This window comes from Phalaenopsis equestris, unplaced genomic scaffold, assembly GCF_001263595.1.
Source record: "Phalaenopsis equestris unplaced genomic scaffold, ASM126359v1 Scaffold000054, whole genome shotgun sequence".
NCBI classification, from domain to species: Eukaryota; Viridiplantae; Streptophyta; class Magnoliopsida; order Asparagales; family Orchidaceae; genus Phalaenopsis; species Phalaenopsis equestris.
In genome coordinates, this window is record NW_018164496.1 from 3361772 (window position 1) to 3379364 (window position 17593).

The following is a 17593-nucleotide window of genomic DNA, read 5'->3' on the forward strand; positions in this document are numbered from 1 at the left end:
ACATGGATGGGGATATATATATATATATATATATATGCACAATTTAAACTGTACAGAGAAAATGTAAATCAAAACTCTAAACCACTGTTGAGCTGAATAGAGAAGGATGGCATGGCAACTCCATTGAGAGGAGTTTCCAATCTCACAACGATTCCGGAGCTCCCTGCATTGCCATTCCATTTTGATCTCCCGACCTACACAGATCATGTGATACAATTCAAACAAAAAATGTTGGTGAAGCAGAATGGTGCATGTAATATAAACAGATTTATAAGCTGTTTGGTTTGCTGATAAAGAAATACAGTGCAATTGAAATGTGGTGTGTTTGAGATACTTTAAAGTTATTTGGTTTAGTGTAAACTAAGTGCAGGTGTTAAAATATTTGCATTTGGTTTGAAGAAAAAAAAATGAAATAAATATGCGACACATGCTGGTGGTGGCGAAGGCGGTGGGTGGCAATGGCTATAGGCAAGTGGGGTGCGGCAGGTGGGGTGCGGCAAGGCCGTGATATTCATGTCGTGATGATAGAGATTTATTGATGGCATATCAATACTATTTGTTCTCTATATGGGTGGCAATGGCTATAGGCAAGTGGGGTGCGGCAAGGCCGTGAGATTCATGTTGTGATGATGGAAATTTATTGATGGCAAATCAATACTATTTGTTCTATATGTTATTGATGGCATATCAATACTATTTGTTCTCTATAGCTATTAAAACACAGTTGGAAGTGGTGGGGCCGAATGGCAGTGGCATGTGGTAATGGGCTGCGACAACTGCAGTACTGATAGTGCTTGGGATTGAATCAGTCAATGGATGACAACTAGTGGCAAGAGGCGGCGGCAGGTGGCAATGGCTATAGGCAGATGGGGTGCGGCAAGCGGTAGGTGATGATTGGCAACGAGTGGTTGCAGCCTACTTCGATGACCAATGGGCGGAGAGCAACAGGCTGCAATTGACGTGCTGGAAAAAAATTGAGTTGAATTTCCAATGGAGGGCAACAAAACAGAAGAATACTTCTTTCCACATATTTTCACGTGCAAAATAAGTTAACTCTAAGCATTTTTTCACAATATTTTTATGTTAAAAAAAAGTTACAAGTAAATTAACAAATCTAATAATCGTGAACTTACAGCAAGAGAAGCAAATGCCGAAGAGTGAGCAGCACAAGACAATCCGCAGATAAAACTGAGTTTTTCCTTCAGAGAGTGGACCAGCTCTGCACGCAGCCCAGGATTGTTTCCGCCAACAGTCGGGCATATGCTAATAATGGTTTAAAAAACCATTTAAAATGCAATTACTTATAAGTTAATCGCAGAAACAATAATAGCTTTTGTCATATGGGCCAAAAAAATACTTGAATCACACTTGTTTGAAGCTTCATATGCAACATAAAACACGAGTTACAGCAGTAGAAACTGTACTGTGAATGCTAATCCAATAACCACTACCAAGAAAAATAGTATGCAATTTCAAAATAAAAAAAAATGACTTCAGACAAGTTAGCAAGCTTCTCAAGGATTCAACTCTAAAACAGTAAGCTTGAAGTAGACCAAGTAATAAAAAGACAAATTCCGAAAATGCTAAAAAATTCACCCTAAAATGAGCACTCTTATGGATCTAGCATAGGATGAACAAGGAGGAAAGAAAAATCAAGATAATTATTGATCTATCAAAGATGTAAATAAATGAAACTCAAGAATTAGGAATTAAAAAAATGGATCAAATCACGATCCCAAATGTATAAAGAAATCTCAAGAGATGAGAACATTCATTCCTCGGTCATTGAAGCCACTTGACTAACCAGATCTCAAAGTTTGGCTGCATTGTCACTGACCAATCTCTTGTCAAATTTAAGAAAAATGCAAAAAGAACAAAGTTTCTTATTTGGAATCAAGAGCTTCAAAGTTATAATGAATAAACAAAAGTTCATTTCATCTGATTTTTTTTTTCTTTTTTTTTTCTCTGCATCATAGTAACATTGCAAAAAGGGAATATTACTTTCACATACAAGAAAACATTCTGAAATCTAGATAGAAGGCCCAAATGATTTTGTTTGACATAAAATGAACGAACCATAGCATAAGGTACTAAATAGTTGAAACTCCGCCTAATTGTCAAATGGAAAAGTGATTCTCCAATTGACTGGAAATCTCAGCAATTATCCAATATGTGTGGAAGTTGGAATTTAAATCAAAGAAAAAAAATCACATAAAAGATAAGCTCGACTTTTGGATCGGATGGATCAGATTGACAGTAAAGTGTCGATTAATAAGTTAAACAACGCTGGAATGGAACTTAAATCAAAGTGTTGAGCCAAGCTCAGTTCCACGAATTGATACATAAATACAAGAATCCATGCGTGCATAAAGAATTAGTAGCTATGAAACCGTTAAAGCTCACAAGAAATGACAGAAACATGATTTAAACTACTACCAAATTCACTTTGTCAATGAAAGCACCATTTTGCAAGGAACAGGTCCTGAAACAGAAACATGAATGCTAAGAAAGGCTTGCCAAGCTTAAAGCTGCTTTTGGCACAATGAGATGTGACTCCGCGTAAAGTAAAGGTGAAAAGAACATGTAATGAACTAATGTTTCACCAAATGGTATGATCCAGCATTAGCCTTTTAATCTCCCAATGAAAGAGAATAATAAGTATAAAAACAAAAAAGCTTTTATAAATTTCCAGACAGGATATTCATCTTGCTGACAAACTGTTGTAGTTTCAAATTCATTCATAACGAACAATAAAAAAAATAAAGGACAGACAACTATAAACACAACAAAATCTAACAATTCCTTGATCATAAAGTAGATTGAGCAAGAGGAAAAACCTGAGCTGGATGCTCGGCCGCAGCATGAGACCTGATCTCTTCCAAGCAAGTGTCTGCATTAGTCCAAGTGAAAAGGACTTATCAGGCCACTGCACCATTGGAGTTATCCGTGTACCACATTTGCTCTGCAGAAGAAGAATAATAAAAAAATAAATAAACTTGAACTGAACCAAACAATTATTAAAAAAAATTCTACTTTCATTTTTTTCACCTCCTTGGTTGAGATAAACAAGTGTCTTTAAGAGCAAAAGAATGACGAGACAAAAAAACAAGAAATTGCTGATAGATCCATCAGCTTCGGCAAAACTACAAATCAAAACAAGGCAAAGCAACCAACAAGGGACAAGTCCGTTGGTCATCTGGATGGTTTTTATGCCCGTATGAGTAAGATTTTGTCAAATATAAGACATGCCGATTTTATTTTCTACTCTAATTTTAATTGCAATAGATTTGCTACTCAGTATTAGATTTCTCACGAAATTTTAAATTTTAGCATGTTTTATATTATTGTTAGAAATGAAGTATGTCTTCGAACTTGACAATACAGAAAATTTATCTTTTCTTAAACTAAAAATTTGAAAGCTACAAATTTGTTTTTGTTTTGTATGTTTTCTTACCATTATCATTCTAGGTATGCATTAGACGTACTCCAATCAAACGTGTATCAAAGCTTAAAGGTCATATTAAAATGAATACAGTAAAACAAAATATAAGGGTGAGCTAACAAATCAACATAATGATAATTTTTTGAATAAAATGAAAACGTAAATGAATGAATTGCGAGGAATAACAAGACCAACTGAGCATTAAAATAAATCATGTTAATGACCAACTTATTACTTAAAAGCTAATCAACTTTGCCAGCAAGTAATGGATATTAAATCTAATCTTAATGAAAAAAATAAAACCACTCACAATATTTTTAGGAGACGAAAAATTCAAAATGACAAAGTATGGTTGAAGATCAGGGTTAGTTACATCATAATGATTAGAACCTACTTAAAAAAACTAATAAATATATTCTAAGGAAACAAGACCAAGTGAGAAAGGTAATAAATCAAGTTAAGACCGACGTAAAGACTTTGGAAATTAATTTACTTTTCCCGCAAGAATCAGACATTGAATCCATAGTCTTGACTCATCAATAATATTCGAAGAGTCAAAAGCTTCACAATGAAAGAAATAACCAAGTAAAACATGTCAGCAAAACATGGATGAAGACATAACTAGGAAATTAAAGTTGATTCATCTTTGATGGGAGTATATCCTTGATAGGTCTCCAAAAAAAATCCACTAGATTGAACATGAATCTTGATATGTTTTAGATGAGATAACAATCGGAGTTAAATGTAAGATCATCTGATCTTCGATTTCAATAAATTTGTAGTTGAATTGAATGTTAAGACAAGGTGAATCCAATGACATCAACAATGGACCAATTTGAGTCCAAATACTCCAAATAAAGCAAGAATGATCGAAACTTTAGGAAGATTAATTGAAAAAAATAACAATCTCTAAATCATGCATACTTATAATCAAATCGAGTGTGTCAACGAGTGAAATTCAAAGAACCTAATATCGCTTAATTATAAATCATTAAGTTGTCTGAATGCCATAAAATTGATATATAATCAAAAAAATCAACTTGAAATGTCTAATAGTGTATTGAAATTTTGGATAAATTAATAAAAATGTCACTCTCAAAAATTATCAATAAACTTGCATTCTTCTTCATCTGAGAGAATGAAAGAGATAGAGAACTTGAAGGCCTGAAAAACAATAGAGCTTTACTCAACATTGCTTGGTTGTTGTCATCTAATCACCCTAGCCTGATTACTGCCAAACCAAAACATCACTCAACCACCATCCGGCCACCATTACCCTACTGCCAACATCCTCTCACCACAACTTCAATAAATCAGACTCGACGTACCGGTCCAACTAGTTCAACCATGAATCGGGTATATGGTTGATCTAGTTAACCTCAAAAACCATTTTCGAATCAAATCAATGAGAAACACCAGTTCGCATGAACTGGTATATTAATCCCGATTACATTAAATCAGTCGAACCAAATTATATTTTTAAACCACTTTTAATTCTCATGTATATATATATATATATATATTCTACAATAAATATCAAGTTAAACATACAATTATGGATTTCAAAACCTTTAAATAATAAAAAGTTAACCCATAGCATGCCAACCACCCAGGAAAGTTACAAGCTAGAAGTTTGATACTTTTTTTACATATAAATAGTGCATGACTAACTCTCTCTTATGATGTAAGACTTAAAAACGGTGGGTATATTGAAATTTAAGTTGTGCTTCAAAAATGAATAATTGAGCCATGATATTTGGGCTTTGAAAATATTAAATGGGTTGCGGAATGTGAAAATAAAATAAAAGCATTTTATTTTTTTGAGCTTCTTTATATTCTTATTAAATATTATAAATTATATTTTTATTAGCAATTATATTACTACCATAAATTCTATTTTTATTTTTATATGTATAGTATAATTTGTTTAGGGGCAATTAAATACAAAATATCCAAAATTTGCTATTTACAAATCAATCACCCTCCATCCTTTTTTCAAATTCTCACTCAAATATCATAATTCATGATGAAACCCCAACCCATAATTTTCATTTTTATCAAATTCTCAATAGTTTGGTCGTGACACATGTACAAACATCAGTTCGATTGTTCAAAAAAATCATTTGGGCAGTTAATTTGTAAATATCAATGTTTCATATGGTTTGTATGTAATTATCCCCTTTTTAACACATATTTATATCTTAATAAACTTTATATCGAGTTTTAAATTTATAATTACACTGTTTATTTTTTGTCACATATTTATCATATGTATATTATTGCACCATTTAAACTATACTAAAATAATTTAAATACTTATGACGTCAACAGATTTAATTTATGATTGAACCATTAAACATTGAACCTCCTCCATTCTCAACAACCGGTCTGATTTTCATAACTTGCTAACACTACTGACCGAATGTCATAATAGTCACCCAATTGTTGTTTGATCATCTTACACCTATTGTCGTCCTAGTATCATATCTCAACAGTTTTCATTATCCCACGATTACTACAAGCTCAATGTGACAACGTTTATAATAGATTAAATTTGATTATGTTACTTTATAAACTCATTTTCTTCAATTAAAAGGAAGAGTTTTGTCATCTCAAGCAACATGGCATATAATTTTATCTATAGTCAAGCCCAATGTAATTTTTCCTCGTCCAAATTTTTTACATAAAAGCTTTGTTGTTGCATGACTCATTTCATCAAAATGTGTGGGTGAGATCTTCATGTAAAGCTATGATGTAAAATCTTCACTCTACCGCAAGGACTTTTCTAGCATGAAATAATCTCTATGCTTTTTCTAAAAAGGTAAAAATATATAACTTCTTTGATTTGCAAACCATTCAAGGTGTACAAGCTTAAGGAAACTAAAAATAACTGCACAATTTAAAATGTACTAGAAGCGCACGGCAAGACAAAGGTAATGGTTAGAAATAGAATTTACTACCACATCAACTAAAAAGAAATTCTTGTTAAAAAAAATACCTACATCAACTGCTTCATGAATTTAACTCATTGAAACAAGAAACCAATATTGTAATTAAATGCATGAATAAATTTTAGGAGTTATTACTACAAACCAAAGTAAAGGAGAACCCAAAATTAATGCTTCATGGTTTTAGATTTAGCTTAATCTCTAAAGCTTAATAGAGAAATGACATCACCTAAAGATGCATTTCAATTTATCATAAATTTTGAAGTACAAATATTTTTCAAACATACACGAATTTCTTTATTTAATAGAAATGCCTCTTTTAGCTAAAATACTCGAAATGTTGCTTCTGAAGGAATACCCTTAACAAAGATTATCAAGGAAAATCTATAATTTCTATACCTGTGTCTAAGATTACAATTATAAATTATTTTAAATGACATCAGATGGGTCACTTCTCAAGTTTAGGCGCTGGAAGAAATTTGCATATTAATATTGAAAAAGGATGTGATAAGGATGATGGAGATGATGCGCATGAATTCATAAGCATATCAGTTATTTTGAGCAAGCTAAAATTGAGATCTCTTTCAATATTTGAGCTGCATCAATTTCACGCACAAATTTGAGACCAACTATGACGGTTAATAAGAGTCTAAGTGATCTACTATGAAGAACACACAAATGATGGTATTTGATATGTTTATGACTGAACCTGCATACAATACATCTTTAAAAAATCTACATGTATGAGTCCATTTAAAATTGTTGGAGTCTTAACCTAAAGACACTATTCATACTTTTGAGTTTCTGATCTAGTTCAGACCTAGTGAATTTGTATAACATATGTGTTAGCTTCATAATATTCAAATAAACCAAATTAATAATTGCCAATTAAAAACTGGTTGGATGTGAGAAGTAGAATTTAGATCAAATGACACAGTAATAGTGTCTTGAAAGATTTCTCACAATGACCTATAAGAAATTAACTAAAAGAAAAGTGGGATCATATAAACTCTTATAGAATATTGGAGTGAAAGCTTCAAAACTGGAAATCCAAGGAAACACTAGTATTAGTCTAGTCTTCAATATGTTTTATTTGACTTTATTACATGAACCTACTATCAATGTCATGAAATCTTCTCTCTTTTCTCTTGTAAATTCACATATAGCATCTTACCAAAAATGGCTACTCATCTTCACTCTAAAGTCATCATAAAAAATAATATTGAGTCCACTGTTAATAGTGAATATTAGTAGTCACAGACATTTTCGAAATAGGCCCACTTATCATGATTCATCAAATACCTTGCAAGAAGCACAATAGCTCTGCCTAGACCAAGTTGAAGAATATCAAATGTTCAAATTAGTGAAGCTGTATTTTTCCAGGTTGATTAGAGTATATACAAATTAATGTTTATAGCATCAAAAACACAAAAAAGAAGCATTGAGATCTCTATAGTTCCATCCTGAGTTTAGGAATTGAGTTTTAGTGTTGTATTTTCTTTTCATGATTATTTTGTTGAAGAGTATGCTTATTATGATATTCTTATCAGGAAAAGAATATGTTGTAAGTGTTATGATTATCTTGTTATGTTCGGTATATTACTATAAGTGCTTTGTTTAAACTCATGCGATTGCTTCATTTAGTGTTTATTTTCACTTCTTGTGGCGTACATGTTCCGTCTATATTAGACTACAGTAGCTAAGTGCTTAATGGAAATTTGAAATTGTATAATCAAGGGAAAAAAAAGAAATTTCAAATTCATTATTTTTCATTTCAGTTTATGTTGGGCATGCCGATGATGTTGATCCACTTAGGAACAGTTAGTGTTCTCCAATATTTTTACGTCCTATTTAGGTCTGATTAACTACTACAAGAGCTCAATTCAAACAACATAAGCAATCCAGGCTTTAAATTAAATGATTTCATTGTCTTCAAGATTAAAGGATTTTTCCATATCAAGTTGTCCACCTACAATCTCCCTTACTGCCGCCTTTATGCTACAATCTTAAAGGCAACCTTGCACAACAATCTCAAAACACACTTCACTAATGCTATAGTCTCAGAGTTTTGAGATGACACTAATTGTATTTCAATTACAAAAACTGTGTTACAATGATTTGCTACGACCTTGGTTTCCGGTTATTAATTCATATTTCTGCTTCGAATTCACTAAAATCCCAATGGTTAAGTGGTGCTAATTAACTATAGTTCAAAGGATTCTACTGCAATGTCAAATTCTTTATCAACTATCTTTTTGGCTTTCACGAATGAACTCACATTAAATTTAAAAAAATTAAAAATTAAAAAAATTAAAGATGATTATGACTAATTACGATCAAATTCTTTATCAACTATCTTTTTGGCTTTCACGGATGAACTCACATTAAATTTAAAAAATTAAAAATTTAAAAAATTAAAGATGATTATGACTAATTACGTGCTGAGAATAGATCTTCCAATTTTTTACAACATCTAGCATGTCTGCAACAGGTTTCTTATTTTGGACCATAGAACCCTTAAGCACAAAACAAAATGAAGAAACAAGTAAAAAATAAAATTTCTCCTCTCCTCAAATATTGTTTGCGTTGGTTTGAAGTGTATTCTACAAGTGTTTCACCGATAATAATTACTACTTTCAGCATTGAGTCTCCTTATTCTGACATGAGGCCTAGATCTCCCTGTTGGTAGACTTGCATTCTTCTATTTAGTGGCTGATTGGCATGCATGATTGAAAGTTTATCAAATGTAATCCATGTATAAAACCTTTTTATAATGTGGAATTTAGTCATTACTAAAATTGCATATTTGTTCACTAGTTTTTATGAATATTCAAATTTTCACAGCTATTAAAATATTTTTGGGATGGAAAAAAAAATGTTATTGTTATTTTTGCATTAAAAGTCTCGAGTATTTGCTAAAAAGTAATAATTGGTAACCAACAGATTCCCAACTTTTTTGTACTTACAGCATACAGCTCACCCTAAATTGCATCAGTAAACCCTGGATATGTAATTTCCCTACATCAAAATTGGTATCAGTGTATAGGTTGGTTTCAAAATGTCAATCAAAATTAGGAAAAACTATCAGGTGACAGATTATTATAAGAATAATGCTTTAATTTTTTTTAAACTCAAAAGAGTTATTAGCTAACTATGACCAACTAAACAATGCAATAATTAAGTAACCTGACATGTTGGAAGCTAATTAAATACACCCACAAGAACCACATAGCAAATCTAGCATTAATAAAAAACCCATTCATAATACTGTTAGAACGCAAGAGGCTCATCATGAAAGAAACATAAGAAAATTGACCAATAAAATTTATGTAAATCATAAGTAACAACCTTATGATACTAATGAAGGCTTGGATACCTTCCATGGGAAAATATATCCTATAGTTTTTTTCTAATCGAGTAATGATTATGGATAAGTTCTTTGATGAAACAGTCAGGTGATTAACAAATAAGGATTATGAAAATAAAACCTACTGGTCAAACAAAATTGTATTGAATGTTCTAGAGATAATAGGAACTATGGAGAAACATAAGGAAAGAAAAAGGGAAAAATCAACAGCACCAACAGCTGAACTGAAACAACTACTAAAAGACAAAAAAAAAAACTAACCAATATAGATAGCTATCAAAATTCAAAATTTCTACAATGGCTTGGTTTAGGTGTCACCAAACAGGGCACTCCGTAAGTGTCATGGTAAAAGCTTGCAAGTTAATGTTAAAGATTGAAAAACGAGGAAATTGAATATTAAGATATGCATACATTCAATTGAGGAAATAAGTGATTCCAAGAAAACTTTGATTGAGAACTCTTACAATTTCATGTGGTGCATTATTGCTCCACCTAAAGTCAAACCTGATGGGAAAAGGGTTTAAATCTTTCAAGCATGCTGTCAGAATGTGAAAAATTTTGTAAACATCATAGATAAAATATTTTCATGGATGCTGTTGCCTTAAATGTATGAACTTAAAGCTGAAAAGCATTCACAATCTTAAAAAGTAAACTGAGAATATAACACTATAATTTATGTAGCGCAAGTTGCTTGGCACTCATTCAATTTATTATTTAATGATAAAGTTTGGTGCGAAGAATTATCCATGGATGTTGCAAGTTCATTCTAAGCCAACTTTGGTTGGCCGATTTAGACATGGAACATATTGGGAAATCCAATACTTATTTTTTAAGATCAATGAAGAAAAATAGCTTTGAAATCTACCAAACTTAATGACACGGGAGCTTACCGGGTCACAATATTGTAGTTGCTACAGTGCCACAAATGCAGTACTGTAGCTGCTGCAGTACCGCGGCCCATCCCTTCCCTCCCCCTCTCATTTCCTATTCCATCCCCTTTCCTATGTCTATCCAATTCCAATTCCTTCTTATTCTATGCTTGTCGTTTTTACCCCTTTCCTATTTCAATTTCTTTCCAATTCCAATTTCTCTTTATTCATTGCCTACCTTTTCTACCACCTTCCACTTCCATCCCAACTTCAAATTTCTTTCTATTTATTTGTGCAGGGATCCTTTATATTATGTTGCGTTTGCCTAGGGTAGGGAGATGTTTGGATGACTGTTGATTTCACTTGTAGTCTTTAAAGCATTTTTCCCCTCTGGGGGTTGTACCTGACAACGAGAAGGTGCTCCAGCTATAACTCCTCCGAGGTGGTAACCGTTTCCAAGGGTTCGAGTGGCTCCGACTGTAACTCGACCTAGACGAGGCATTTATCATTCCGTAGCCCCTCCGACCCCACTTCTAGTTGCCTCAAACCATCTTCTTTGTTGTCTTCTAAGCCTACAGCCCCCTTCCAGCAATCGCAAGCCACCTTACAACCACTGCACAGGCCTCCAAGCCCTTCCCGGCTACCACCCAGACCTCCGATCACCACCCAATAGCCTTACAGGCCCCTTCCGACCCTCTTTTTGCTGTTGGCCGTCACTTCCTACCACCTTTCAGCAGCCTGCCATCCCTCCAACTCTACTCAAAACGCCAAGCATCTCCCCCTTCAGTCAGTTTCACCGTCACCTTCTTCCAACTCTTTCAGTCGCTGCAGCAGCCCGTCCCTACCCCTCCAACAGTTGTCGCAGCCCACTCCACCAGATCAAGTCAATGATGATTCCTTTCCCTTCCTGTTGTTGTCACCTTCACCAAACCCGTTTTTTATCTGTTGGCCAATCGCCACCCACCCCCCTACGCCATCACCCTAGAGTGTATTATATATTTGTTGTAGTTTATTTCAAGTTCACAAGAGTTGCTTTTGTAATTTTTTGAGTTCAGTAATAATAATTGAGAATTTCGTTGTGGTTTGAGTTTTCTCCAGTATAATTTGGTATCAAAGGTAATCCAACTCTACTCCTATCCTAGGATTCCCTAGCATCCACCCCTACCCAAGCCAACCCACCAAAATTTTTCTGCCCTAAAAGCCTCTAAGAATGAGGTTAAAGCTCTCCCAACTCCAGGAGAATGAAGCGAGAGCTCATCGGGTCACGGTACTGTAGTTGTTATAGTGTTGTGAGGCAATATTGTAGTTGCTACAGTACCGCGATCCAACCCTTCCCTCCCCCTCCTTTCCTATTTCATCCCCATTCCAATTTCTTCATATTCTATTGGTTGCCTATTCCATCCTCTTTTGTATTTCTGTTTCTTTTCAATTTCAATTCCTCCCTATCCATTGCCTACCTTTTGTACCACCTTCCACTTCTATCCCAATTTCAAATTCCTTCCTATTTCTTTGTGCTAAGATCATTTATATTATGTTGTGTTGCCTAGGGTGGGGAGGTTTTTAGATGATTGTTAATTTCAATTGCTGCTTTTGAGATGTTCTTCCCCTCCGGGGGTTAAACCCGATCTCAAGAAGGTGTTCCGGTTGTAACTCATCTAAGGTGGTAATCATATCCAAGGGTCTGAGGTTGTGCTTCAACTCTAGCTTGACCACAACGAGGCATTTATCCTTCTACAACCCTTTCGACCTCGCTTCCAGCAGCCACAAACTATCTTCATTATTTTTTGTCCAGACCTCCAGCTTTCATTCAGTAGTCACAAGCCACCTTCCAGCACCGCACAAGCATGCAGGCCCTTCCAGGCTGCCACCCAGATCTTCGACCACTTCCTAGCAGTCGTACGGGCCCCTTCCGGCCCTCTAAATGTTGTTGTCTGCCCCTTTCTTCCACCTTCCAGCAGCCCACCATCCCTCCAGCTCTAGTCCATAAGGCCGCCGACCTCCTCTACCTATCAAACAAACTGTCTGGCATCTCCCTCTTCAGTCAATGCCACTGACACCTTCTTCCAATACTTCTAGTCGTTGCGGTAGCCCGTCCTCACCCCTCCAACAACGGTCACATCCCACTCTACCAGATCCAATCAATGATGATTACCTTCTAACTCATTCTCCTACTATCACCTTCACCAAACCCGTCTTCTAACTAGTAGCCAGCCGCCACCCACCGCCTACGCCATCGCCGTAGGTTGTATTTTATGTTTGTTGTCGTTTATTTCATGTTCGCAAGAGTCTTGTTTGTAAAAATTTGAATTCAATAATAATAATTGCTTTTTCGTGGTGGTTTGAGCTTTCTCTGGTATCACTTAACAGTTCATCATGTTAAAAAATCAAGTGTTAACGACCTAAAGAAATCTCTACATACTTATAATTAACATCCTTTTGAAAGAGATAGCGGAGCCTTCATAGTTATTGAATTGGATTGAGATGTAATTAAGAGCATATCAGCACCTAAAGATGTTAATTGATCGCTAATTGAATATAAGTAACCATATCCTATGAACTAATCAGTGAACTAGCACCAGTTAAGGATGTTCAGCATGCCATTAATTTAATTCATGGGATATCATTAATTAATTTAACATGTTGAACATGAAATACAAGTGGATGACTCACTTAACAAAAGATTTATTTGGAAGAGCACGAGAACTTTTGTGGTGCATGCTACACTCATACCTAAGAAGAGCAAGAGCTAGAGAATTTGTGTGGATAATCGAGCAAATGAATGGATCAAAATATGCTAGATATAATAACCAGGATTGCTCTCCAAGATTGATATGAGTGATTACCATCAAATAAAGATAGAGAAATGAATCACATCAAAAGAAACTGCAACATAGGCATGCTAAATGAGTTCAACTCATATAGGAATGCACCTTTATGTTTCTAAACTATAGTAGAACTAAAAATAAATGCATTTTCCTTGGTAGTGTTGTTGTCACACATCATGCAAATTAAGGTGATTAGTTTCAATCACATTCAAGAAGAATGCTAATATTAAGAACTTTAAGGAGAAATATCTTCATTTAAATAATGCCTTACATGTACAGTAAGGATTTTATGATCAAGGTTAAGTTTTCGATTTAAAATAAACTCAACCTTCCAACCTTGTTTTATTTTTACAAGACTTCCTTATAATAGAATTACACGGTGGTGTTGTAGAGCATTTCAATCGAGATAAGATTTTGACCATGACTTAGGATAGGCATTAATGACCTAGTTTAACATAGAATGTTCCACGTATAATGTCATAATGCATAAAATGATGACAGACAGCTAAAGAAAAGAAACATGATGTTGTGTTGTATGCATTAAGGTCTATTCTATATAAAACTTAGGAGAATGAGAGCATTAATTGCAAAATTAGCATGGTGAACACTAAAAAGATATTCTTTTTTTATATTAATTGACCATTTTTTTCAAAAATGTTTCGTTTCATTTCATTATTTAAAACTATTGATAGTTCTCACGTAGCAAAATTATGATTTCATGAAGTGTTTAAATTGCATGGATTACCTAGAATAATTACATTTAATAGAGAAAAAAATTCATGAGTTACTTTAAAAAAATTCTATGGAAAAATATGGGAACTGAAATAAATTTTCAGTTTGTCACCCTCACCCCAAAAAAATTTATGGCCAGACTAAAGTAATTCATAGGAATTTTGGTAATTTGCGAAGGTTTTTTCATTAGAAAGCATGCAATTGGACGGAGATTTGATAATGCATATGACTGGGTTTGCATATAATTCATCTGTTACATTTATAGGCGTTAATCCATTTAAAGTTGTCAAAGGGTATCAATCTCGAAAATCAATAAATCTTGTTAAGCTCCCTAATAAATCCGTGAATTTGTGCAATCAATTACATATTATATGCATGATTTGCATGAAATTATTTGAAAGAAGCTAGGGATTAATTGTGGAAATAATAATTCAATTGCTAATGTAAATGTGATGCATGTGAAATTCAAACCAAATGTTAAGGTAATAATGGATTTAAATTCTGAAAATATAGGTACCTTACAAACTAAAATACCCTAGAAATACAAGTACCAGTCCAGTTTTCAATATATCTCATTAGACTTTATTTCAAAGACTTATTACAAATATCATTGATTTTTTCTCTATTTTCATCCCCTACTTGTGAATTCATATTCACAATTTTAAAAGACAAGTCTATTCAGATTGTTCCTAAAGCTATTTTGGAAGACAAGATTATGTCCACTACTAATTATAGATAATAAAAATGCCTTGTAGAATGGCAAGACAAATCAATCTATGCTGACTCAAGAACTACTCTGAAAAAAGCACAACATATATTAAGATATGCTTGACACAAATCAATGCTCAACTCGTCAAAGCCAAATCTTTCAAAGCAAGATAGAGTTGATGGAAACATGAAAGTATAGACTCCTCAAAAGCATAAAGTAAACTTTAAATTATATATACTTTTTTCAGTTTATGTTAGAAATTCCTATGTTTTTTATCCTATCAATAGCATCTATTCTCCAATATTTTATCTTCTTTAGATCTGCTAACTGTCACAGAGACAAAGTCAACTAAAAGCATAAATAATATAAGTTTTAGTTTTTGAAATTTCTTGTCCTTAAAGACTAAGGATTTCTCCGTGTAATATTATCTTCCTATACTTTCCTAGAGCCGATTTCTCCCTTGCTATTTATGTGCTAGAATAATTAGAAATTGCATTTTTTTTTTGGAGAAAGAATAATCATGAGTATTTTATTTGGATCCTTCGTTGGCTATTTATAGGACCGCTCAAACAAAAAATAACTTGGCAATAAATTTTTCGGTTAAGTTTTAACATTGCAACCATACTCCCAATTTTGCAGTGAGTATTGAAATAAGATTTCAATGTTCCATAACTTCTATGAATGTGATTGTTGTATGTGTATTTTTTTACTACTTTGCAAGCATGCACAACTAAAACTCCAGAGGGGGGAGACCCTTTATTCCAGTCAGAGGACAAGATCTTTTTGGGTGATTTCTATCACCGTTGCATTTAATTTGTTCAATGTCTAATTTATGTAAGTGATAAAAATTTTATCAAGTGTGATATGCATTGGATTTCTTTTTTGTAATATCAAACTTAATCATCGCAAAAAACTATATACTCCTATAACTTATCATATGGAATTTTAAAAACTACTAAATTATTGTTCTAAATGAAGAAAGTATGCTTCTTGTTTAACCTTAAGTTAGTAGTTGATAACATATGTATTGTATTTTATGTGTGTTGACCTCGCTTTCGGTCGAGGTGCAGTTGTCCCCTCCTTAGTAGCCTGGGATCTAGCCATCGGACATTTCTGTCGACTACTCCTAGAAAACTAGTGAAGGAGCCCTCCCCGTAAGCAATTCTGAATTTTTCTCCGCTCGACTTGGCGTTCCATATAGTAGTTTTGACCGTTATTGCTTAGCAAGTAAGGCTACTCTGAAGGAACTCAGGAAGTATTCCTATAGGACTGTCGGCCTTAGGATTGGCTGTACTCGTTGATTTGGCGTCGTCGTCCTCTGCACCGTCCTGTTTAATTGAACTCATACCAAAGTTTTGATAGAATTAGGACTGCAACATGTTTTTGACCCGATCGATGACGAGGTTGCCCGAACGACTCTAGATGACGAAACGGACTGTGCTGATGTGTTCGGAACATCGATTTTACCTAGGGGGATGTTCGTTTCATTGCGGTAGCGTGTCTTGGGGAAAATACATGTTTACTATTATTATTATTATTATTATTATTATAATTAATAACTTATATTAAAAATTCTTAACCTAAATCTATCTCCTCCCTCCCCGCCTCATTCTCTCGAGCTCGTGGGCCTGCCTCAGCCCTAGATCTCGCTCGGTTTCGCCTGGCCCGCTCCTTCGTGCCGTTGGAGTTTCGTTCCCGCTCTCGCTTCGCACACGCGGGACGATCCCGCGACCTATCCCTTATCGTATCTCATCCTCTACGAGAATCTCATCCTCTGCCTCTCGCGCGCCCGTATGGAGACGTCTGCTCCTCTCGATCCTTCGAATCGTATACGATCTCATAATCATTCATTCTCCTGTTCTCTGGTCTATATGAGGCTTTCGTTGGTACGTTTCAAGAGCCAAAAATTTTTGGGAGAGGGGGAGACTCTGCAAAAAATTTCTGGAAGTGCTTGGAGTTGTTGTTTGAGCTTTTCTTGTCTTTCTTTTGCTGTTTGAGAAAGAGCCAGGTCAGGTATCCCCTCCCCTTTGTTCTGCTCCTCTTCGGTTCTGACCGACTGAGGGCTGCTCTCTGTTTCTTTTTTCTGTTCGTCCAGGAATACATGTTGCAAGCGGCTTTATTTTAGTAGATATTTTTCATGTTGAACTTATTGTTAACTGTTGATAACTTGATATGTTGATATGCTCGTCGGGGATGTTTTAAATTCTTCATGCTACTTAGTTGAGGGTGTAGGTTCATGAGGAGGCATGCTTCACCTTTTAAATTTGTTCTAGCTTCTTCTTCACGCTTTTGTCACGTGTAAAATGGCATATTGAGTTTCAAAGGGGGGCTTCCTATACTCTTATGTTTTCTTTTTCTTTTTCTTACACTATTAGAAATGCATGTTAAAGAAATCATAATTTTGGGGAGATTTACTCATATCTCTACTTCCTGTTACTTTACTGTTCGAATTTTAAAAATGCATGTGTAGAGAGCTCGGTTTTGGCTCCCTGTGGTTTTTCCTTGCTCGAAATACATGTTATTAGAAAATTTATTTAATTTAGAAAGCCTTGTAACCTGTTTTGATGGCTTGGTTTAGCTCCTCGTGAGGCATCCTTTTGCTCAAATATCTGTTAGAAACTGTTTCATGCTTGGAATAGTTAGGTTGGTGGCCTAAATATGCTCTCTATGTTGTTGTTCTTATTTAAGATGTATATTGGCT

The 17593-nt window shown here is 34.3% G+C and overlaps 1 protein-coding gene across 1 annotated transcript in view; it reads right to left on the bottom strand.

Moving 5' to 3' along the window:
• LOC110019322 overlaps nt 1–17593 on the bottom strand; it is a 53793-nt gene that overhangs the window by 246 nt on the left and 35954 nt on the right. The window contains exons 4-6 of the mRNA XM_020716944.1: nt 2838–3001; nt 1134–1263; nt 27–194 (exon numbers count right to left, since the gene is read on the bottom strand). Of these exons, the coding sequence (XP_020572603.1) occupies nt 69–194; nt 1134–1263; nt 2838–3001 (420 nt within the window). The 3' untranslated portion in view covers nt 27–68. The remainder of the gene's footprint in view (nt 1–26; nt 195–1133; nt 1264–2837; nt 3002–17593) is intronic.